Source organism: Chiloscyllium punctatum, chromosome 44 (genome assembly GCF_047496795.1).
Source record: "Chiloscyllium punctatum isolate Juve2018m chromosome 44, sChiPun1.3, whole genome shotgun sequence".
Taxonomy (NCBI): Eukaryota; Metazoa; Chordata; class Chondrichthyes; order Orectolobiformes; family Hemiscylliidae; genus Chiloscyllium; species Chiloscyllium punctatum.
This window is the reverse complement of record NC_092782.1, coordinates 52,844,335-52,867,733: the sequence shown is the minus strand read 5'-3', so window position 1 is coordinate 52,867,733 and position 23,399 is coordinate 52,844,335. Positions and strand designations below refer to the sequence as shown.

Here is a 23,399-nt window from a genome sequence, read left to right as displayed (position 1 = left end):
TGGCTGTCCCTAATCAAGCAGTGGCTTTCCAGATACTCATAAATCCTATCCCTCAGTACCCTTTCCATTACTTTGCCTACCACCGAAGTAAGACTAACTGGCCTGTAATTCCCGGGGTTATCCCTATTCCCTTTTTTGAACAGGGGCACAACATTTGCCACTCTCCAGTCCCCGTTGACAGTGAAGACAAAAAGATCATTGCAAACTGCTCTGCAATTTCCTCTCTTGCTTCCTACATAATCCTAGAATATATCCCGTCGGGCCCAGGGGACTTGTCTATCCTCACATGTTAACTATCAAATTCTTAAAGAGAGCATCTTCTCATTGTAGTACCAATTTTGACTTGGTCCGATGCACATGTATTTGATTGACACAGATTAAGTAATTCTAACATGTCACAAAATGTCACAAGGTACAATTATATGCTGTTATTATATTTGTGGAGATTTTCATTGAAATAAATAATACGCATAACGTACTTATGCCTTTTAAGTGTGACAGTCCATTATGCGCGTACTGGAATAATTTTTGTCTTGGGTCCTTTTCCTAGATTCCGCACTTAGTGGAATTAAAACAGATGCCATGTGTTCAGTTTGCTGGTGTGGATAACGCAGAAGATATAAAAGACCAAACATTCCAAGAGTTATTTAGCTCTGGAGGTTTTGTTGTTTCTGATGGGACAGTGCTGAACAATGTAACTCCAGGTAGGCTCTCAACAAGTTGATTATAATCCTTACCACTGTATTTCTCTAGCTGCCTAAATATAAAACAAGCTTAAGTTTAGTTTTAATGATAATTGATTTTACAAAATTACTAAGCAATGTTGATTGTTGAAACTGGAAAACTTTAGATCCCGGGGTTAATTGATGTTTGAATTAGAAAATTTGTCAAACCAAAATTGCATTCTGCATAGCACTATTAAATGGCTTTCACAAACTCAAATAACCATTTCAATACCTTAAAAGCTCATAGAGGAAATACCTTGAAAGGAGGAAGGAGTTTGTATTCAATCTACAAGTTAGTTTTATTTACTGACTATGTACTGATACAGTGGAAAGAGTGCAAACTGATAAGCTTGTACACTGTGTGGTAACTGTATTCAGCTGCCAGACAGAAGGATTAATGCTCCATTATGGGAGTCTGTGTAAGATCAGGCTGTTCCAAATAGTGTAATGGTTGGGGTGAGCAGCCAGTCTGGGGAGCACTCGATCAAAATAGATCGTTAAAATTCTGTACAGATTCTGTAACAACTTAATTTTAAGGGAAAGCAGCCCGATAGTTGGAGCAGTCCTTAACTGCTACTCTCTCTTATCTGTCTCCCCTCCCACATTTAAATCCAATTGAATGTGGATTCTTGTTCAGAAATTCCCTTCATTATCGTAGGTTTAGCAACTTAAGAAATCTAAAATCATGATATTTTAAAAATATCAGACAAGGAAGACAAAAATGGCAATGAAGAAACTGTTTTAATGTAAAGAACACTTATTAAAAAGAAATTATTACAAGCCATTATACAATAACCTTGAAATGGACTGCGGAAAGTAAACATAATGGAGGTTTAAAGCATTTTTTGGCTGAAATTCCTCCCATTTGCTCTAGTGCTAGCATTAACCACGTCATTTTTGCTGGTTTTGACATTCGAGCAATGTGGAGTTGAACAAAATTATAGAACTGTTCTGAGAAACTGAACTGCCATAATCTAATGGGATAGTAAGGCAGGCTTGAGGGGCCGAAAATGGTAACCTCCTGTTTGTGTTATTACATATCCAAATAATTGGATTAATGATTTAATTAAATTATTGGAGCAGGGAAGTGCAGGCTCATGAATTAATTATTTAAACGAAAACGTCAGAGCCTATGACTTGCCAATCATTTTTGTTTGGTTCTACCTGTTTCTGTTAACTCCTTATTGCAGGTGAAAATACCAACAGCATTAGCCTATCAGCTTGAACAGTAGAGATGGCTAATTAGCCTGACAGTGCTTCAGTCCTAACAAACATAACACCAGCACTCACTGGATCCATTCTCCCAACAAAGAGTTATGCTTGCAGGTTTAGCATTGCTGTGTTGTAGCCCTGTCTCCAGGCCACACTTCCATCAAACCTGGCCCCTTATTGAGAGGGTCAGTTTATCAGCTACTTCAATATATATTTATGTAGCCCCCTTAACTTGGCAAAATGTCCTAAGATGTTTTGCAGGACCCTTATGAAGCAAAATTTACATTGAACCACATAGAAGCATAGAAAAGAGATTACGCAAACAAAGGAGCACTCCGTGGAATTCAGGTACAAAGAATAGATTAACCAAGTTGTGGATTCCAAAAGGAGGAATGGGCTTTGAAATTAGAGCCAGAATTTTCATGAGTGAAATTAGGAAACCTTTTAAACACAAAGGAGGGTAAACGTTTGGAATCCATTTTACAAGGAACAAGTGATGTAAGATTACTGGTTAGTTGTCTGTCTGAGATTGACACCTTGGGTTATCAGAACTCTAACAAAGAATAAAGAAAGGCAGGTATGTAGCTTTAGTTCATAGATCAACCATCATCCCTTTGAATGGTTGGACAGGTTCTGAATAGTCTACTCTTGCTATCATTCTAGCAGGATATTGGAAAGTTTGGGGCAGAGGAAGCCAAGGACTGAGCCACCAGTGTTGGGGTGATGAGTAACAAGGATATGCATGAACCTAGAATTGGAGAAACATAGAGCAGAGCTCCTGGGAGATTGTAAGCCTGGTAGAAGTCACAGAAGAGATATCCTTGTGCATTAGTTTGACTCTCATCTTGTTGTGCTCATACTTCTCTTCATCACAGCTTCTAATGACATAAAGTGCAGCAGAATGAAAGGGTGTTAAACCCGATCACAATTCTTTGCAGCAGTTTCATTATAGAACAGAGGTTTTGATTATCAGTCAGTTCTCTTACTCCACTTTACCCTATTTTCTTTCTGCCCCTTCTTGTATGTTACAGAAACATAGGAACAGGAGTAGGCCATTCGGCACCTCAAGGCTGTCCTGCCATTCAGTGAGACCATGGCTGATCTGTAGCCTAACTTCATATACTTGCATTTGGCCAATGGCTCTTAATATCTTTTGTTTAATAAAAGAAACCTCTCTCTGATTTTAAATTAACAACTGATTCAGCATCTGCTGCCTTTTGTGGAAGAGAGTTCTTAGCCTCTCCCACCCTTTGTGTGTCGGTGTGCTTCTGAACAGCTCTCCCTGAATGGTCTGGCCCTGATTCTTAGACTATGCCCCCGAGTTCTAGGATCCCCAATTAGTGAAAATGGTTTACCTCTACCCACCCTGTCTTTTCCTGCAAGTAGTTTGAAGGAGATGAGTGGGATACATTTCTGTCCATTATATCAGTGTGTGTAATGGAATACAGAGCACTGGCATACTTCTTGACGTGGGGCATTGCAGTTTGCATTGGTCTCCCAGAGTTTAACATCTAATAATGTGCACGTCCTAACAGGAATCACTGAAAAGTGTTGCTGAATGGGAATGCAAGCTACAGAAATGCTCTTCCCCATAATCACCCTAAATTGAGAACAAGTTTCCAATAGTACTGACTTTAAGCACTTTGCACTGTAATTTATCTGGAGTATTGTGTACAGTTTTGGTTCCCTTGAGCAACAATGTAATAATATTGGAAGCAATGAAGAGAAGGTTCACTTGATTAATCCCAGAGTTGAAAGCCCTGTCTCGTGAGGAGAGATTGGACAGTTTAGGCCTTTACTCATCAGAGTTTAGAAGAATGACAGGAGATAGTGAAGAAGGTGTTTGGTATGCTTTCCTTTATTGGTCAGAGTATTGAGTACAGGAGTTGGGAGGTCATATTGCAGCTGCACAGGACATTGATTACGGCACTTTTGGAATATTGTGTGCAATTCTGGTCTCCTTCCTATTGGAAGGATGTTGTGAAACTTGAAAGGGCTCAGAAACGATATACAAGGATGTTGCCAGGGTTGGAGGATTTGAGCTATAGGGAGGGGCTGAACAGGCTGGGGCTGTTTTCCCTGGAGCGTCGGAGGCTGAGGAGTGACCTTATAGAGGTTTGTAAAACCATGAGGGGCATGGATAGGATAAATAGACAAAGTCTCTTCCTTGGGGTGTGGGAGTCCAGAATTAGAGGACATAGGTTTAGGGTGAGAGGGGAAAGATATATAAGAGACCTAAGGGGCACATTTTTCATGCAGAGGGCGTATGTATATGGAATGAGCTGCCAGAGGAAGTGGTGGAGGCTGATACAATTGCAGCATTTAAAAGGCATCTGGATGGGTATATGAATAGGAAGGGTTTGGAAGGATATGGGCCGGGTGCTGGCAGGTGGGACTAGATTGGGTTGGGATATCTGGACGGCATGGACAGGTTGGACCGAAGGGTCTGTTTCCATGTTGTACATCTCTATGACTCTATGTAATTGAGGTATTTAAGGTGCTAAAGGGGATTGACAAAGTGGAGATAGAGTGGATGTTTTCCTTTGTGGGACGATCTAGGAGAGGTCATAATTTTAGGATAAGAGGTGGGCGATTTGACACAGATGAGGAGAAGTTATTTTTCTCAAAGAGTCGCGAATCTGTGGAATTCACTACCCCCAAGTGAGGTGGGCACCAACAGATTTTTAATGAGTAATGGTATAAAGGGTTATGGAGAATGGGCAGGAAAGTGGAGGTGAGGCCGAGGTGAGATCAGCCATGATCATATTGATTAGCAGAGCAGGCTCTAAAGGCTGAACTGCCTGCTCTTGTTCCTGGTTCTTATGTTCCTTTGTAATTGCCCAGATCAATGCATTGAACAAGCCCTGCAGTCTACAGTCTGAGAGTTGTATATCTTCATTGAGCAATCTACTTTCTATTATTGCTCCTTCAGAATGCTTGCAACAGATTTCGTCTGTCCTGGAACAGCTGAGTGCTGAGCGTGCCTGGAAGTGGATGGTTCATTTCAAAGAACTCAAAAAACTGAAGGAGATGGCAAGGTTAGTTTGGTCTAAAGATTCTGCCAGCTGCTAAACAGACTACCAGTGGCACTGGAGCCCTGGTGCTCAGGGAGTTGGTTTTTGGTCCCTTTTTGTCTGGTTCCCGTGGGAAGGGTGACGGGACAAGCAGCAAAGCATTGATCTAACCAGCTCCAAACTGGGTGGATAAAGGCAATATGTCTTTCTTTGAAAACTTTGACTTAGTTTTAATTCACATTTTAGATACTTTTTAATTGACCGGTTCAAGAGATGTTAGGACCCTCCTGTGGTGCATGTGGGACGTGAACCAGGATCTCCTGGCTCAGAGTTAGGGACACTATCACAGTGTCACAGGAGCCCCTATTGATTTACACTTTAAGGAAAAAACACAATAATATTGACCTATGTTCTTGGGAACACTGTAGGGTTATGACGAGACTCAAGGGTAAAATGATTGTAACCTATCCCAAAATGTGATTCTGGATTAGTGGTGCTGGAAGAGCACAGCAGTTCAGGCAGCATCCAAGGAGCTTCGAAATCGACGTTTCGGGCAAAAGCCCTTCATCAGGAATAAAGGCAGGTGAGCCTGAAGCGTGGAGAGATAAGCTAGAGGAGGGTGGGGTTGGGGAGAAAGTAGCATAGAGTATAATGGGTGAGTGGGGGAGGGGATGAAGGTGATAGGTCAGGGAGGAGAGGGTGGAGTGGATAGGTGGAAAAGGAGATAGGCAGGTAGGACAAGTCCGGACAAGTCATGGGGACAGTGCTGAGCTGGAAGTTTAGAACTAGGGTGAGGTGGGGGAAAGGGAAATGAGGAAACTGTTGAAGTCCACATTGATGCCCTGGGGTTGAAGTCCTATCCCAAAATGTGCCCAGATCTGAAAGTGACATTAAGTAGGTTCTCTAAAGTGACTGGAAGCCGTTAGCTTCCATTGCAGAGCAGCAGCTGTGGTTCCACTGTTAGCATTGCTGCCTCTAAGTCAGAATGTAGTGGATTCAAGTGTCAAGATGTCATTGTAGATCTGATGGTTACCTGGTTTGGATAGCTATGAAAAATCTCATGATATCATTTTGAAGGAGAGCACAAGGGATCCTCTCTGGGTTGTGGCTAACTTTTGTCAAATCCTCCAGGGCTCCCTGGTCATTCATTGCATTATTATTTGCATGACATTCTGGTCTCCAAATTTGAGGAAAGACATTCTGGTTATTGAGGGAGTGCAGCGTAGATTCATGAGGTCAATTCCTGGAATGGCAGGATTACCTTACACTGAAAGACTGGAGCGACTGGGCTTGTATACCCTTGAGTTTAGAAGAATGAGAGGGGATCTGATTGAGACATATAAGATTATGATAGGATTGGACACTCTGGCAGCAGGAAACATGTTTCCGCTGATGGGTGAGTGCTGAACCAGAGGACACTGCTTAGAAATACGGGGTAGACCATTTAGGACAGAGATGAGGAGAAACTTCTTCACCCAGAGAGTGGTGGCTGTGTGGAATGCTCTGCCCCAGAGGGCAGTGGAGGCCCAGTCTCTGGATTCGTTTAAGAAAGAGTTGGATAGAGCTCTCAAAGATAGTGGAATCAAGGGTTATGGAGATAAAGCAGGAAGAGGATACTGATTCGGAATGATCAGCCATGATCATATTGAATGGCGGTGCAGGCTCGAAGGGCTGAATGGCCTACTCCTGCACCTATTGTCTATTGTCTATTATCTATATGTTGTGGTTTGCCTGATAAAAATTTGATAAACTGGCTGGCACTGTGGCTCAGTGGTTAGCACTGTTCCCTCACAGTGGCAGGGACCCGTGTTCAATTCCACCCTTGGGCAACTGTCTGTGTGGAGTTTGCACATTCTCCTGGTGCCTGCGTGGGTGTCGTTCGGGTGCTCCAGCTTCCTCCCCCTGTCCAAAGACATGTTGGTTAGCTGGATTGGCCATGCTCAATTGCCCCATAGTGTCCAGGGATGTGCAGACTAGATGCACTAGCCAAGGGAATGCAGAGTTATTGGGATGGGATGGGATGAGTTGGGTTTTGGTGGGATACTCTTTGGTGGGTTGATGTTGGCTTGATGGGCAGAATGGCCTATTTCCACACGGTATGGATTTGATGAAAATAAGGCTTTTAACAGAAGCATTTCATTGACCATGGAGTACCTTTTAGATGTCCTAAGGAATTGAAACATTACCTAGCCAAATGTTAGGTTATTTCATTGTACAATTGGATTGGTTGTAAGGGACTATTTTGTTGAATGATATCTGAGTTTGGGGGCGATGCAGTGGCTCAGTGGTTAGCACTGCTGCCTCACAGCGCCAGGGACCCGGGTTCGATTCCAGCCTCAGGCGACTGTCTGTGTGGAATTTGCACATTCTCCCGTGTCGGCGTGGGTTTCCTCTCACAATCCAAAGATATGCAAACTAGATGAATTGGCCATGTTAAATTGCCCATAGTATTCAAGGATGTGTAGGTCAGGTGCATTAGATAGGGGTAAATGTAGAGTAATGGGGTTTGGATGAAATACTCTTCAGAGGGTCGGTGTGGACTTGTTGGGCCGAAGGGCCTGTTACCACACTGTAGAGATTCTGTGATTCTGTAGTGATTCTATGAATTGTTCTGTTTTACTATTAGCCTCAATGTATTCACTCGCTTGTGCGTAACTATGTATTGATACAGAGAGGACCACACTGCAAAGAGAAAGGTTTCTCTGCTGACTCGGAAGATTACAGAAAACCTTGTGGAAGTTCTCCCTTTCCACGCATGTGATTCCAGGTCCAAGGAGAAGCCTGACTATCTCAGCTGCCTTGTGAAGCTACAGGTTCAGAAAATAAGTTCCAGGTTCGCAGTGTTTCTTACAGGTGAGATTCGACAATATTATGTGATACAACGATCCTTAGAAGAATAAGATATTGCCTGAAGTGAAAATTGAGATGGTTAATGGTTGTTCGTTTATAGTGGCCTGCACAGTAATTGTGAAACAAATTTTGTATTTAAGCGTTAATTAGGGAGGTGAAGGCATAAACAATTGTTGGGAACAAATGTGTGTTCTCCACTGTCTGCACTAGCTGCCAGGCAAGAGGGGTTATAACAAGCAAACTATTGACAAAGCCGGAATCACTGACCTTTTACAGTCTAGGCTTGGAATTTTCTCTGTGGGATAATCGAGGCAGTAGCTGACATTTTAATAACACAAACATTTGGGCTCCAAACACTATGAGAATGAATGGAGTATTTACAGCAGAGTATTTGAAGGATCAGGCAGTAAGTGTGAAGCAGAAATGCTGCTACATGGCCAGCAAGTGGAAAGTATTGTCCTAAATCTTTGGTCATAGAAGTGCACAGAAGTGATGGCACAGAAAACAGAGCAATCAGCGCAACTGCTCTATAATGACCTTGATGCTTCATATGAACTTGCACCTACCCTGCTTTGTCTAACCCTAACCTCGTATTTGGCTAGATATGCTTCCATCCATCAGAACATTCATCAATTCATCCATTGTTTTGGTTTAAAAGGCAAGACCAAATGGTTTTTGAATATGAAAGAGGAGGTTTGGTTCTATCCTGGGGAAAATATTGCCAATGAACAGAGACTTTAACCAAGGGTATCTATTGGGAATCAAAGGCTTAGTGCACTCAGTAAAGGACCTTAGTTATAGATTGGAGAGAATTGTGAATAAAACTTTGTATCTGCAGCAAAAAATAAGCATTTGTCAGCAAGTGATCAGGAATGAGAATTCAAATTCATTAGTTACAAGAACTTGCAATTTAGTTTGATGAAGCACGTAAGAATGCAACAACTAACACAAGATTATCTGTGGAGTCAGCATTTTGGCTCCAAACTGCCCTTTAGGCCTCTCCAAATACAAATCTGTTTTTTTAAAAAATAAACTTCTGCCACACATGGAATAAGTTGAGCTGATCTCACTTGGATCTAATCTCTGTTTTACCAGGTGTACACAATTTGAATTACAGAAATAGGCCATTTGGTGTCTGCTGATGTTCCTGCTCCACACCTCATTAGCTTTCTCACTAGGTGGTCTCCTGATCCTATCTTTATCCCTCCTGTCATTAACCAGCTTCCCCTCAAATGTACCTATGCCATTCACCTTCTTGGAGCATGCAAGTTCCACATTATCATCACTCTCTGGGTGATGACATTTCTTTGGATAAGATTTATTCGTGACTGTAATTATTTAGTGCCCCTCAGTTTGGACTGTTTCACAAGTGGAAACAATGTCTCTGTGCCCACTCTACCATAATTTTTAAAGTCCTCATTAAGGTATCAGGTCTCTTCCTTAGGAAAACAAAGATTGAGAAGTTAAAAATCGCACAACACCACGTTATAGTCCAACAGGTTTAATTGGAAGCACTAGCTTTCGGAGCGCAGCTCCTTCATCAGGTGGTTGTCGCTCCGAAAGCTAGTGCTTCCAAATAAATCTGTTGAACTATAACTTGGTGTTGTGCGATTTTTAACTTTGTACACCCCAGTCCAACACCGGCATCTCCAAATTATAAAGATTGAGAAGTGACACTTGTCTTTTCAGACTTAAGTATAGGGTCCAGGCTGACACCTAGTGTTGGGTTTCACTGGATGCTGAGATAGCGAGTTAAAGGTGGTACATTAATTGAAGTCCTTTATTTCTTGTGAACATCAGGTGTGATAATCTGATTTGGAAGAGTAGTCATCTCCAATGTTGTGATCAACATTCCTCCTTTCATGAGAAATATGAGGAAGGCGTTAACTAATCAGTGGTCTCACTTGCTGTAGATTTCAGTTTCTGACTCCAAAACGCAGAACAACTGACTTTCCAAGAAATGAATTGATGGTGAAATGCTTTTAAAATGTTCTGAGGATGAATTCCAGTAAAGTACTACAATCTCAAAACTGAGATTGAAAGATTTTTTTTGTAGAAGACAAGGCAAATAATTAGAGTTAAGATGCACACCAGCCTCAGTCTAAATGAATGGGGGCTTAGTCTGATTAGCCCATGTAACTGCAAAAAAAATTAATTTTCTTTCCTTTCAAAAATAAAAGGAACACCTTTTCAAATGTTTCCCTTTAAAAGATTGAAATGCTCACTATCCACAAGCGTTGTGCTTTTATAAGAATGTATTTTGAAAATGTGATCATGAAGTGCTAACTTGCAAACTTGTTAAAACAATAATAAATTATATTGTCTCTTCTAATTGACAATCTTTTAGGGAAACCTGAGAACCAAGATGTGTTCGCACAAAGTGGAATCCTTGTCACAGATGTAAACCATTTTACTAAAAGTTTGAGAATGCTAACAACTCCTACACAAGACAGTTTGGTCACAGAAAATGGTAATTAATGTAATTTATTTATAATTTATCAGTTTTTGCTATAATTGGAAGTATTAATCCTTGTAGAAGTCTGTAATTAACAATACATCCATCGACTCAAAAACAGAAATTGCTGGAGAAACTCAGCAGGTCTGGCAACATCTGTGGAGAGCGGATCAGAATTAAAGTTTGGAATCCAGTATGATGACTATTCAGAACTTCAGATATTACACAATCTGTAGAGTTTGTCCAGAACTTTATGGATCTTAGACATCTGAAGTAGTTTGCTTTTGTTATGAGTTAACTGGCACTAGAAATCAACATTCTTTCTTTTTGAAAGACTGAAGGCAGGAACGCTGGAAATTCACAATGATTAACCTGACCCTCCTGGAAATACTGGTCAGGGGAGGTAGCAACTATAGTGGGAGAAACTGAGTTCATGTTTCAGGTCTGTTACTGTGCTTCAGAAATGGAAAACATTACAGATTTTAAAGCAAGTTCAAGTGACAGAACTGGAGGGGAGAGAAGGAGAGATCAGTCATAATGTCAGGAGTCATAGTATCAGTAAGTTTCCCATGGTCAGGAAAGAGTGAGACATAGCCCAAGTATGTATGTAGGTTGGGGATGTTGGAGGCAGCACAGGAATAGAACTGATTGAACTTTTTTTTCTTCCTCCATTTTAAAATTTTATGGTTTCCATAGTCCAGTTAGAAGATTAATAAGGTGGCTGACTGAGCAGTCAATCACCTGAAGCCTGAATAGGGCCTTAATTGGTGTTAATTACAATTGAAGCTTAACTGATGTGAGTCATCTCAGCTCACCTTGGCTCAGTTTAAGACAGGGTCTGTTGAAAGCATGCAACCAGTAAACTGGAAGGAGTTCCCAGCCTCAAAGAGACAGAGCCCTTCCCTCTCCCCCAGTTCAGGGAACTTGGAGGCCACGTTGGAACTCTGTTTGACTTTTTAGTTTGTAGTTTGTAAGTTGTTTTTACATCAGTGACCCAGTGCAAAATGAAGAATGACATCACAGCAAAACGTTAAGGGTACTAATTTGACGATCGGTTTCAAATTAAAGATAAATAGGAGAAATATTTATGATTGCAAAAAGACTAGAATGACATTTTCTTTAAAAATCAAATTAGAACTAAGTAAATAGAGACGCCAGGCCAGGTGATGTGTTGTAATGATGTGGGAGCTGGTAGACCCCTTTGGGATCTCGTAGTGACCACATCTCTAACAAGTGTTAGCTGCTTTAGGAACTCTGGCTCAGGACTGATCAGCTGGAGCCTAAGTTTTGAACACTGCAACACATCAAGGAAGGGAAGAGTTCCCTGGATGCGGTGTTTCAGGAGGCAGTCACACCCCTTCGATAAACTACCTTGAATTTGGTCAGTAGTCATGGACAGGAGGTTGTGACTAAGAGCAAGGCAGGTAGAGGTATCCAGGAGGGAATGCTGAAGGAGCCTCAACCCTTGAGCTTGTCTAAGAGGTTTGAGATTCTTGCTGCCTGTGTTGATGAGGATGTGGACTGTAGGGAGGATGAACAAACTAACCATAGCACTGTGATACAGAGAGCCATTCAAGAGCAGGGAGAAATGAGCAATGTAATTGTAATTGATGATAGTATAATCACTGGAACTGACACTGTTCTATAGTGAGGATTGTGTGTCCTGAAGGTTGTGATATCTGCCTGGTGCCCAGGTTCAGGATCTTATCTGGGCTGCAGAGGATCTTTGAGAGAGAGGGGAAAGATCCAGTTGTCGAGGTCCATCTCTATTGGTAAAAGGAGGAAGAAGGTTCTGCTGAGAGAATATGTGCAAATAGGGACATATTAAAAAGCAAAACCAAGTAGGTAATAATCTCTGGATTACTGCCTGAGCCATGTGCAAATTAGCGCAGTGTCAACAAGATTAAAGAGGTAAACAAGTGTCTTAAAACTGGTGTGGGAGAAACCGATTTGAATTCATGAGACATTGGTACTAGTACTTAGGGAGGAGGGAGATGTTCCAATGAGACAAGCTCCATCAAAATCATGCTGATGAACTGTGAACTAGGGCTGGGGGGATGGGTTCACTTCCATGGAAGATTATATAATCCAAGTTAAAGGAGAATGTGGGAATGCTGGTTAGTGATGGGGTTAATTGTTACCAGAAAGGAAATGGAAGGGATTGAATGTATGAATGACCAAGGAAATCGTAAAAGTGGAGGGAACTTTGATGATAAAACAAACAAAGACTTTGCGTCTTAATGGTCGAAGCATTGGAATTAGGTAGACAAACTAATGGCGCAAATCGGAGTAAATGGATACGATCTCATAGTTCTCATAGATCAAAACTGGGAACTTCACATTCAGGGATGTTTGACCTTTTTGGAGAGAGAGAGAAGGGATGGAAAAGGGGGTGGGGGGAGGGTGTAGCATTGTTAATAAGAGATGTAATGACAACAGCTGTGAGAGATGACTTTGGTTTGGATGATGCAGAGTGTCCATTTGGGCAAAGGTTTAAAAAGTGCAGTAAGGGAAAGAAGACATTGGTACGAGTAATGTATGGACCCCAAAACAGTAGCAACTCTGTGGGAAAGGTATAATCAACAAATAATAGGAGCATGTAAAAACAATAGTACAATAATTATGGGTGACTTTAATCCTCTTGTAATTGGGTTAATCAAATTGGAAAGGGTAGCTATGATAACAGATTCATAGTGTGCATGAGAAATAGTAGCAATGTTTCATGGAGCCAACCAGGGAACAGGCCATCTTGGAACTGGTAATGAAGCAGGTTTAATAAATGACCTCCTGAGTAAAAGATCCCTTAGGGAGTAATGATCATAATATGGAGGTTAATATTCAGTTTGAGATTGAGAAACTTGGATCCAAAACAACTGAGCTTAACTTAAAGCCAGAGAATGACAATGAAATGAGTATAGCATTAATGAAAGTGAACTGGGCAGATGGATTAGCAGGAATGACAGGAAGCAGGCAGTGGCAAACAACTAAAGAGAGATAATTCATGACTCAGCAAAAATACATCCCAATAAGGAGGAAAGATTCTAAGTGAGGGATCAGTCAACCAACCAACCAAGGCTAACCAAGAAGTTAAGGAGTTAATAAGTTGAAAGAGGCCATAGTCAGTGATAGCCCTGAAAACTGGGATAAATTCAGAATCCAGCAAAGAAGGACTAAAGATGATAATAAAGAAAAAATCAATTACCAGGGCAAACTAACAGGAGATATAAAAACTAACAGTAAGAGCTTCTTTGAATACATAAAATGAAAGAGAGGTCAGAATGAACATAGGCCCCTTAAAAAGTGGAGAGATGGTTTTGGGGAACAATGAAATGACAGAAGAGTTAACTGATATTTTGCATCAGTCTTTATGGTGGAAGATATTTTGAAGATTGCATTCATAGTAAAGAATGTGAGAGTAATTCACTACCATCATCACTAGAAATGTAGTATCAGACAAACTAATGAGGCTTCAGAGAAAAGTCCCCTAATCCTGATGGTTTGCATCCCAGGTAGCTACAGAGATAGTGAATGCATTTGTTGCAGTTTTAAAATAAAATGTTGGATTGTGGAGAAGTCAGAAGAATGGAAAACAGCTAATGTGACACACTTATTCAAAAAGTGTGAGGGAGTCAAAAAGTAGGTAGTATCCCTTTGAGCCAGGAGGCCCACCTGTTCTAGAGGTGTGTAATAACATCTCCAAACAGGTTGATGTAGAAAAGAGGCTTTTTTTAAAAAAAAAGTAAAGTAGACCCAGACCCTTATGGCACAGTGGCAATATCCCTACCTCTGAGCCAGGAGGTCTGGTTGCAAGTCCCATCTGCTCCAGAGGTGTGTAATAACATTTCTGAACAAGCTGAGTAGAAAATACAATAAAGCAGATCCAACTTTCCCAGCCACGCCTTTACTTTTGATGGTTTGCATTGCTCTTAATGGGTATCTAATTGGTGACACAGGCATTTTACTGATGGTTATTTAGTGGTTTTTAAAAAAGTCACGGTGACTTGGTGGTGGGGAGAAGTGGTATTATATTGTGCGTAAGAGCATTTCTAGATGTAAACAAAAGAGAGGAAAAAAGGCAGACCAAACTCTCCCGACCCCTCTCTCACTTTTGGTGGTTTCCATTGTCCTTAATAGGCTTTGCTTGTAACTCTCTAATTGGTTACACATGTGATTTACTGGCAGTGGTGGTGGTTAAACATTAAAATCAAAGAAAAAGGTAATAGTGATTTGGTGATGGGAAAAGAATCATTCAGCTGTGTGTAATAACACTTCCAAATATGTATATAAGGAAACATTTAGGCAGAGTAGTGGCTGTATTTTAGAGTTCAGCAATAAACAATGTTCTTTTCCAGTCAGGCATCCCGAACTATTACACCTTTTGTTTTTACCTTCTCTCAGGAGAGGCAAGTTGGGGTGTTTGAATTTCACTGACCTCATGGCTCAGGTGAGAAGACTGATGTCTGGGGGAATCTGGCTACATGCTTGGGCTGCCTGCCATGTTCTATCTCACAAATAGGAATTTGGTTATTTCCTTGCCTTCTAATATTGTCAGATTTTACAGAGTGCTTCCACTTTCTAATTGTTGAGTGTGTAATACACCGAGAGTCATTTGTTAGGCAGCAAATTGACTTCCAAATATTTACAGAATTTCTATTGTAAATTTACAGTTTAACTCAAATAGCAGTTGCCTCCTTTCCCTTCTGGACCCTTTCCCTGTCCAGAAACCAAGACCTCACCCAGAACTCTGCTCTCTTCATCTTTGCCAACCCAACACACAGGGGAAAAGCCCCAGTTTTTTTTTACTTTCAGAGCCCACCATCAGATTACATGAACCAAACTCAAAAACCTCGGGGAAACAAGGGAAGGATGTAAATCAAAGTAGGAGGGAAGAGTGGTGAATAATAGGAAGTGGTGGATATAGGAACAGTTACAGTTGAAAAGACATTTGGGTAAGTAGATGAATAAGAAATGTTTGGAGGGATATGAGCCAAGTGCAGGTAGGTGGAACTAGGTTACTTTGGGATCATGGTCGGTGTGGATTGGTTGGACTGGAGGGTCTGTTTCTGTGCTGTATGACTCTAGATAATCCACTGTAGCCCCTGAGAATTTCCACTCGTTTTATAACTAAACACACCACAAATTCAAAGTATCCAATTAACAATTAACAACAGTGAACTCTTGCCTGCCAGACAGTGTGACAGTAACAATCAAAACCACAATGAGGAGGAAACCAGTGAGGGAACTAAGTCAAAATACTGTTGAAGGGTGAGAGAATGCACTCCATCCTTCAGAACTCTGTTCTTTTATTTTGATTTTGTAACCCAGCAGCTAATCATCCTATCACCGAATTAATCAAATAACTAACTATAACAAAAAAACAAAGATGTGAAACCAAAAGAGGGAACTAAATCAAATTAATGTTACAGATGGAAATAATGCAATCTATCCCTTGCGGTTCCAACTTTTTAAGAATGCTTTTTTTTCTAAGCGCACTATTCTTTCTTTTTGTTTATTTAAAACACAAAAAACTCTGCTCTATTTTTTTTCTAACCCTGTTCACAAGCAGCACCCACTGCAAAAGAACTCCGCTTTTTTTTAACCAAAAAAATGTTTCAAATATATTTTAAACATTCACTGCCATATCACCAGATTAATTCCACTTTCTTTCCTTTACCCCATAATCCTTGATTCCCTTACTGATTAAAAATCTGTCTATCTCGGCCTTTAATGACCTAACCTCAACATTCCTTTTGTTAAAGAGGATTGACAAAATAGGTGTAAAGCAGATGTTACCCCCTACAGGGCAGTCTAGAATGAGAGGTCATAGTATTTGGCTAAGGGGTGGCAGATTTAAAACTCAGATGAGGAGAAATTAATACTCTCAAAATGTCATGAATCTGTGGAATTCATTTCCCCAGAGGCATCATCATTGGTGGTCCCGCTGACTCTCTCCCACTCTCAGGGTGAGTCTGGGGGTGGCCGTACAGATCGATGGGGCTACCACTACACTTGGAGCAGAAGATGGTCATGGGAAGGGGTGGGTGGGACATTAATATGGAGGCTTGCTCCTTATGTTGTTTTGGCCTGGCTGTCATTTTTTTTCCCCTGATGGTGTCTTGAGGTGCTCGTTGCCTTCCCAGATATTTCTCCTCCACTTTGGATGGTCTTGGGCCAGTTATTCCCAGGTGACTGTGGGAATGTCAGACTTTGCCACTGAGGCTTTGAAAATATCCCGGAAGCACCTACGCTGTCTGCCCGGTGCTCACCAGCAGGTTTGAAGCTGGGAATACTTCTATAATGCGATGGTTGTGTTCTTGAGCAACCCCGTGTTGTAGAAAAATCTCGCTTTAGAAACCGTGTTGGCGATGTAATCGTGTTACAGCTAGCACAGGTTTTAAAAGTTCATGTTTTAGAAAGTGTCCCCCATTTGTCAATTGCGTTCCAGCAAATTCGCGTTAACAAAATGCGTGTTACAGCAAACCGACCTGTACAATACCTGCTTGGGGAATCTTGTGTCGATCATGTTTTTTGGGAAAGCAAATCTTAGCAGGACTTATACACTTAATGGTAAGGTCCTAGGAAGTGTTGCTGAACAGAGACCTTGGAGTGTAGGTTCATAGCTCCTTGGAAGTAGAGTCGCAGGTAGATAGGATAGTGAAGAAGGCATTTGGTATGCTTTCCTTTATTGGTCAGAGTATTGAGTACAGGAGTTGGGAGGTCATGTTGAGGTAGTACAGGACATTGGTTAAGCCACTGTTGGAATATTGTGTGCAATTCTGGTCTCCTTCCTATGCGAAGGATGTTATGAAACTTGAAAGGGTTCAGAAAAGATTTACAAGGATGTTGCCAGAGTTGGAGGATTTGAGCTATAGGGAGAGGTTGAACAGGCTGGGGCTGTTTTCCCTGGAGTGTCTGAGGCTGAGGGGTGATCTTTATAGAGGTTTATGAAATCATGAGGGGTATGGGTAGTGTAAGTCGACAAAGTATCATCCCTGGGGTGGGGGAGTCCAGAACGAGAGGGCATAGGTTTAGGGTGAGAGGGGGAAGATATAAAAGAGACCTAAGGAGCAATCTTTTCATAAAGAGGGTGATGCGTGTATGGAATGAACTGCTGGAGGAAGTGGTGGAGGCTGGTAGAATTGCAACATTTAAAAGGCACCTGGAAGGATAGGAAGAGTTTGGAGGGATATGGGCCGGGTGCTGGCAGGTGGGACTAGATTGGGTTGGAATATCTGGTCAGCATGGACGAGTTGGACCGAAGGGTCAGATTCCGTGCTGTATATCTCTGATTCTATGTCGACGTGCCCAGCCTCTCATAGTTGATTAAGAGTGTGGTGGACATGAGACACCAAATGAATTTAAGAGGCAGATTTTCCATTAGTAAAGGACCGAAGGGTTGTGGTGATTGAGCAGGGAAGTGGAGCTGAGGCAAGATGGGATCAGCCATGATCGTACTGAATGATGGAGCAGGCTCGAGGGGCTAAATGGCCTGCTTCTGCTCCTAGTCCTTATGTTTTAAAGAATTCCACAGTTTTCCTACCCTCTGAGAGAAATTACACCCCATCTCCTGTTTTGTGAAAAGCTGTAATCTAACTATAAAAGTTGTTTGTGAAGATTTATCCAATGCCACCTGGTGCCAGCATGTCTCATCAAATAATCCAGTCCTGTTTCTCTAAAGGTTACAAGGCCTGTGTAATCTACATGTGAACATCGGCCAGTCCTATTTTAACCTTTTTGAATGTCGTAAGTGAGCATTGCACAATTCATCAACCATACATGAACCCGCCCATGGGGAGGAATTATTCACAGAACAGTATGACCCAAGCAAGTATCTATCAAGGCATAAGGAAGAAGGGAAGTGGGACATTGTTGTGGTTATGTTCGCCGAGCTGGGAATTTGTGTTGCAAACGTTTCGTCCCCTGTCTAGGTGACATCCTCAGTGCTTGGGAGCCTCCTGTGAAGCGCTTCTGTGATGTTTCCTCCGGCATTTATAGTGGCTTGTCTCTGCCACTTCCAGTTGTCAGTTCCAGCTGTCCGCTGCAGTGGCTGGTATATTGGGTCCAGGTCGATGTGTTTGTTGATAGAATCTGTGGATGAGTGCCATGCCTCTAGAAATGTTTTACCTGCAGCATCAGAGGCTGAGGGGTAACCTATAGAATTTTATAAGATCATGAGGGACATGGATAAGGTGAATAGCCAAAGGTAGGGGAATCCAAAACTAGAAGGCATAGGTTTAACATGAAGGGGGAGGGGGGTACAAAAGGGTCTGGAAGGTCAATTTTTCAGAGGGTGGTGAGTGTCTGGAGAGGTAGTGGTGGAAGCAAGTACAATTTTGATCATTGAAGAAACATTTAGACAGGTCCATGGATGGTCTGGAGTGATGTGGACCAAGTGCAGGCAAACTAATTTAATTGTGAAAACAGGGCGGCATGGGCCAGTTTCCCTGCTGTACACTCCTATGAATCTAAATAATGATCAAATAACAAACACTGCCTATCAGTGTTACAATGACGTAAGTTAAGGAAGGGTATGGCAAGAGGGAGGAGCTAAATCAAAATGGACTTGGAAATAATGCACTCCAGCTTCTGGGTGCCCACCTTCCTGTGAAAGCTTAGAGGACTCCACGATTTCTGTTTTGTCAACCTACCATTAAATCACCTAATTAGAAATCTGCTCTTAAGATAGTTTCTGATCAACCTGCTGAGATTTATTGCACGCCACTGGAACAGGTGGGACGTGAACCCAAAAACCCTGGCTCAGAGGTAGGGACACTAAGAATTCTATAGCTCTCCTCGTAAATACAAAAATCCAACAAGCACCACCTACTCTTGATCAACTCTGCAGCTGACCTGTCTATGCCTTATTAAAGGGACATGTATTTCTATATTGAGTATTTCTATGACCTTATTTTCTCTATTAATGACAGTTTTGAATTGTTTAATGATTGATTTGAAAAAAGTTCTGGATATAAACACTTGCCAAATCGATTGTAAACTTCAAATAAAAACAATACGTATGAAATGCCAAGGCACATTAAAAGGCATTTTTCCAGATTGAATCATCTCCAAAACCCTGATCTCTTCAAAGGTTTGAAGATGGAACATTCCCATACAGAAAAAAATCATTTGACCTATCACTGTGTGACAGCCTGCAGAAAGAGTTAGGATCTGTTGAGTGCTAGAAAGAGTTCTATTTTCTTTGGTAGGTTCAGATAGCCCATAAGAGGGTTAAGATGGGCAAGTTCTCATAATCCAACTGGAAGTATCTGTGGGTGTTGAAAACCGGTTGTTCAAAATGCTGATATTTTCTGCAAGCATAAAGTGACGTTTTAATGTACAATAGAACAGTGATAACACTGTGTCTTTGTTGCTTTCCTTCTAGCTCTTGTGGTGGAAGGAGATCACTACTCAGAGATTCACTTGGAGCCATCTTATGGGAAAAATAAAGTCACCCAGAATTTGCAAATGCCATCCACCTTGTTCTGATTATGATCCTAACATTGTATGTGCAGTCAGGCATGGTGGAGGGATGGAGGGTGGTGTGGTGGGGGGAGGGGGTGGGGGGAGAGGAGGAGGAGGGAAATGGGGCAAGGAAGAGAAGCCTTCCAAATCTCCTCATTCTGCATTTGGCTTCCAACAAAACAGGGCAACGAACTTCCATTCAGCTCACCAGGGCCTGACTAAAGAACCTATACACAGGAGGATCAAAGTCCGAATTTTGCATTTGGAAGAGAGATCAACAGACTGTCCCTGTATGTTTTCTACCTGTTGTATTCTCAGTAGTTTTCCTGTGACTTACCTTTTTCCATGCATGCTGCCATGAATGAATTGATTTGCTGAGTCTCTGATTTTTGGCAAACAATTGGCTGAACACTTGCAATGAAATTTGGGAAATCTAATCGGATACTCTGACTGACAACAAATCTCTTCAGTGACCAGGCCAAGAGGCTTCTTATCCCTCGCTGTTGACTAATTTCCTTCCACTCCAAACTTATTAACATTTATTCATTTCCCATGAGGGCAGCAAGGCTGGGGGTGCAATCATGCAGTGCCTTCTGATGCTCAAACTGTCTAGACTAATTCACCAATGATAGTAGGAAGTTCTCACAGAGAACCCCTTTCTTTGTTAAACAGTATTTTAGTAGGAGCAGCTGTCAACCCATCAGGAATAGAAAGCTCAACAAGTCCAGGCTTTTGCACTTAGTACATATAAGGAGTCATGAAAGAACTGAAACTGATTGTAGTTGGGGATTCAGGTAGAATTTGCCGAAACAATACAGGTAACTTCCAATTTATCAGTGTTTAATATCCTGGTTCACTGACATTTTGCAAAATATAACCTCATTTGAGAAAATTCATCTAAATCTAATGGATAGTAATCTACCTCTTATCCAATAACACTAGGAAACCGCTGAAGTTTTTGGTATACTTAATTTTGCAAAATAGACACTGATTTGGGGCAGTGTTCACTGTTTTTAAAGTGATTTATGATTAATTCTTTTTCTTTAGGACTCTGTGTATCAGACACAATTTTATTCAGCGAACAGATGAACTCCATGAGTTCAATTTCCTCCCATTCACTCCTCCCACTTTAAGTATGTAACTCAAATCAACATACAAACTGAATGGAAAACAACACAGAAACCTGTTTCAGGTGTTTGTTTTTGAATGATAGAAATACTTGCAAACACCAAAATAGGAATGCGTTACTGGTTATTTGAACTTGTTATAGAATTATCAAAACGATATATCGGTGCCATACTTGATCAATTTTCATTTTTTTAATGCATCAAGGTGTAATTTTTACATCCTGTTCAGACCACATTAACTTTGTCAATTCAATAGAACTGAAGTTTACTATATTTTTGTATTTATTTGTATATATTTAATCAGTGTCAAAATAAAGATTATTTCTGTATTTCAAAAATAGCAATATTACATTTGACACCATGTTTTGTTAAAATAAAGTGCTTTGAAAATTTGAAGTTTTGTGCAAGAGGTTTCCTTTTGTCATTAAGAAACTGAATAATAAGTTGTACTCCGTAAAGTTAAGATAAGGAATGTAAGGTACGGGGAAGATGATGGCCCAGTGCTTTTATTATTGGATTGTTAATCCAAAGACCCAAGTAATTGTCCTGGGGACCTGGATCCGAATCCTGCTATTGCAGATGGTGGAATTTGAATTCGATTTCTAGAACCCTGGCATTAGGACTCTCCTAATAACTATGGAACATTTTCAAACATTTTGGATTGTTTGAAAACTCCCATCTGGTTCACTAATATCCTTTTATGGAAGGAAATTGCGATCTTTACCCAGTCTTGTCTACATATGACTCTTAATGCCCTCTGGGTAATTAGGGATGGACAATAAATGCTGGTCTAGCTGGCGATGCCCTCATCCCATGAGTGAATTTTAAAGAAACCCACCTCATTACAATAGCAATGTTTTTAAATACAACTTTCAATGATGGTTCTACATGGTTCAGCACAGATTTCCTGGAGTTGTCATATTAGTTCTCTTCCATCTTTATCATTACCTATTCCCTATCTGCCTCATTAATGTCAACAAGTCCTCATGTAGAAAAGTACCCAAAGTTTGTCAAAGATTGATGTACGGGGGAATCCAAGATGGCAGTGACCCAGCAAGTCTGAGTCTACAGTGCTCCTCCCAAGACTTGGGCAAAGTGGGCCACCCACCCCCACCACACTCACCAAATCATTTTAAAATAGCTGTTTAATTAGTTGCTTTGTTTAAATTTAATACTATCTAATCTTTAGTAAAAATGACTAAAGGGAGGGGAGCCCGCAGCTCTCAGCAAGCAGGAACCCCTTCCCCACCCTCTCCAGCTGCAAAAAGGCGTCCACAGCTGCCCCGGGGGACTTACCTACAGTGGCGTGCCTCATGGAAATCATCTCCAAACTGGATGCGAAGATCGACGCTTTCATTGAAGAATCCCGAAGTCGATGGGACTCACTCTCGGCCGCGCTGCAAAAGCACGACCAAGACATTAAAGGAATCGAGCGCCGAGTCGGAGGAGCGGAGCTAAAGGCCGCGACCTCCGAAACTACAGTGCAATCGGCCGTGGATCGGGTCCGGACTCTCGAACAGCGAGTCCGGACCTTAGAGAATCATATTGATGACCTCGATAATCGAGGTCGTCGAAAAAATATTCGTTTGCTGGGCTTTTCCGAACGGGAAGAGGAAGGCCAGCTTACAGCGTTTCTCGAGCAGTGGCTGCCACAGCTTTTAAATCTGGAAGCTGGATCAGGCCAGGTAAGGGTAGAATGGGCCTACCGGGTTACAATACGCGGGCCCGGCTCGAACCAGCGCCCTCACCCGGTCCTGTTCCAGCTGCAGAGCTATAGGGAGAGGCAGATACTCCTAGATGCCTCTAGAAATCTTGGAAAAGATTCCCAAGCCATGATCTATAAAGGATCCAAGATCATGTTATTCCAGGACTTTTCCCCAGCTCTGGTCCGAAAGAGGAAGGCATTCGATGAGGCGAAGAAGTGTTATCGGACTTAAATATTCAGTACTCCTTACGCTACCCAGCGACGCTATGCTTTAACCATGAAGGATCCGTGTATAACTTCGGATCACCAGAAAAGACTAAGGAATTTTTGGACTTTCTTAGATAAATTGTAAGAGACAATGGATGTTGGTTTGTCTTTCCCCCACTCCAGTTTATATCCCCCCCCCCTTTTCTTTTTTCTTACCTTACTGTTTAATATTATTTTGGGGGGTGGGGAGAGGGATTTATTTATTTGTTCTCTATTTAATGATTTTCTCCCCCATTTGGGGTTGTTTTTTTAAATTATTATTCTATGTATGTATATGTGTGTGTGTATGTATGTGTATATGTGTGTGTGTATGTATGTATATATGTGTATGTATATATATGTGTGTGTGTGTATATATATATAAGCCGGGGGGTTTAGTTAATGTTGGTGAGGGGAGGTGGTTACCTTATTCTATTTTACCTCTGTCTCTAGGAGTAGGGTTGTTTTCCCTTGCAATTTTGTATTATTATTTGTTGAGGTTGTAATTTTATAGTTATATATGTTTATACATGGTATTAACATTACCAAATATATCCAGGTGTGGGTGGGGGGGGTGGGGGGGGGTGATGGGGGTAGGGTGCT

At 41.4% G+C, this 23,399-nt stretch overlaps 1 protein-coding gene across 5 annotated transcripts in view; it reads left to right on the top strand.

Annotated features, from left to right (window-relative positions):
* LOC140466989 (uncharacterized) overlaps window positions 1–21,201 on the top strand; it is a 108,267-nt gene extending 87,066 nt beyond the window's left edge. For 4 of the 5 annotated variants that reach the window (XM_072562942.1, XM_072562940.1, XM_072562941.1 and 1 more), the window contains exons 21-25: window positions 551–704; window positions 4,870–4,975; window positions 7,623–7,804; window positions 10,149–10,271; window positions 19,639–21,201. In XM_072562942.1, coding sequence (XP_072419043.1) covers window positions 551–704; window positions 4,870–4,975; window positions 7,623–7,804; window positions 10,149–10,271; window positions 19,639–19,742 — 669 coding nt within the window. In that variant the 3' untranslated portion in view covers window positions 19,743–21,201. The remainder of the gene's footprint in view (window positions 1–550; window positions 705–4,869; window positions 4,976–7,622; window positions 7,805–10,148; window positions 10,272–19,638) is intronic. The other variant, XM_072562943.1, reaches the window with a different exon arrangement.
* Window positions 21,202–23,399: the final 2,198 nt, after the last annotated feature.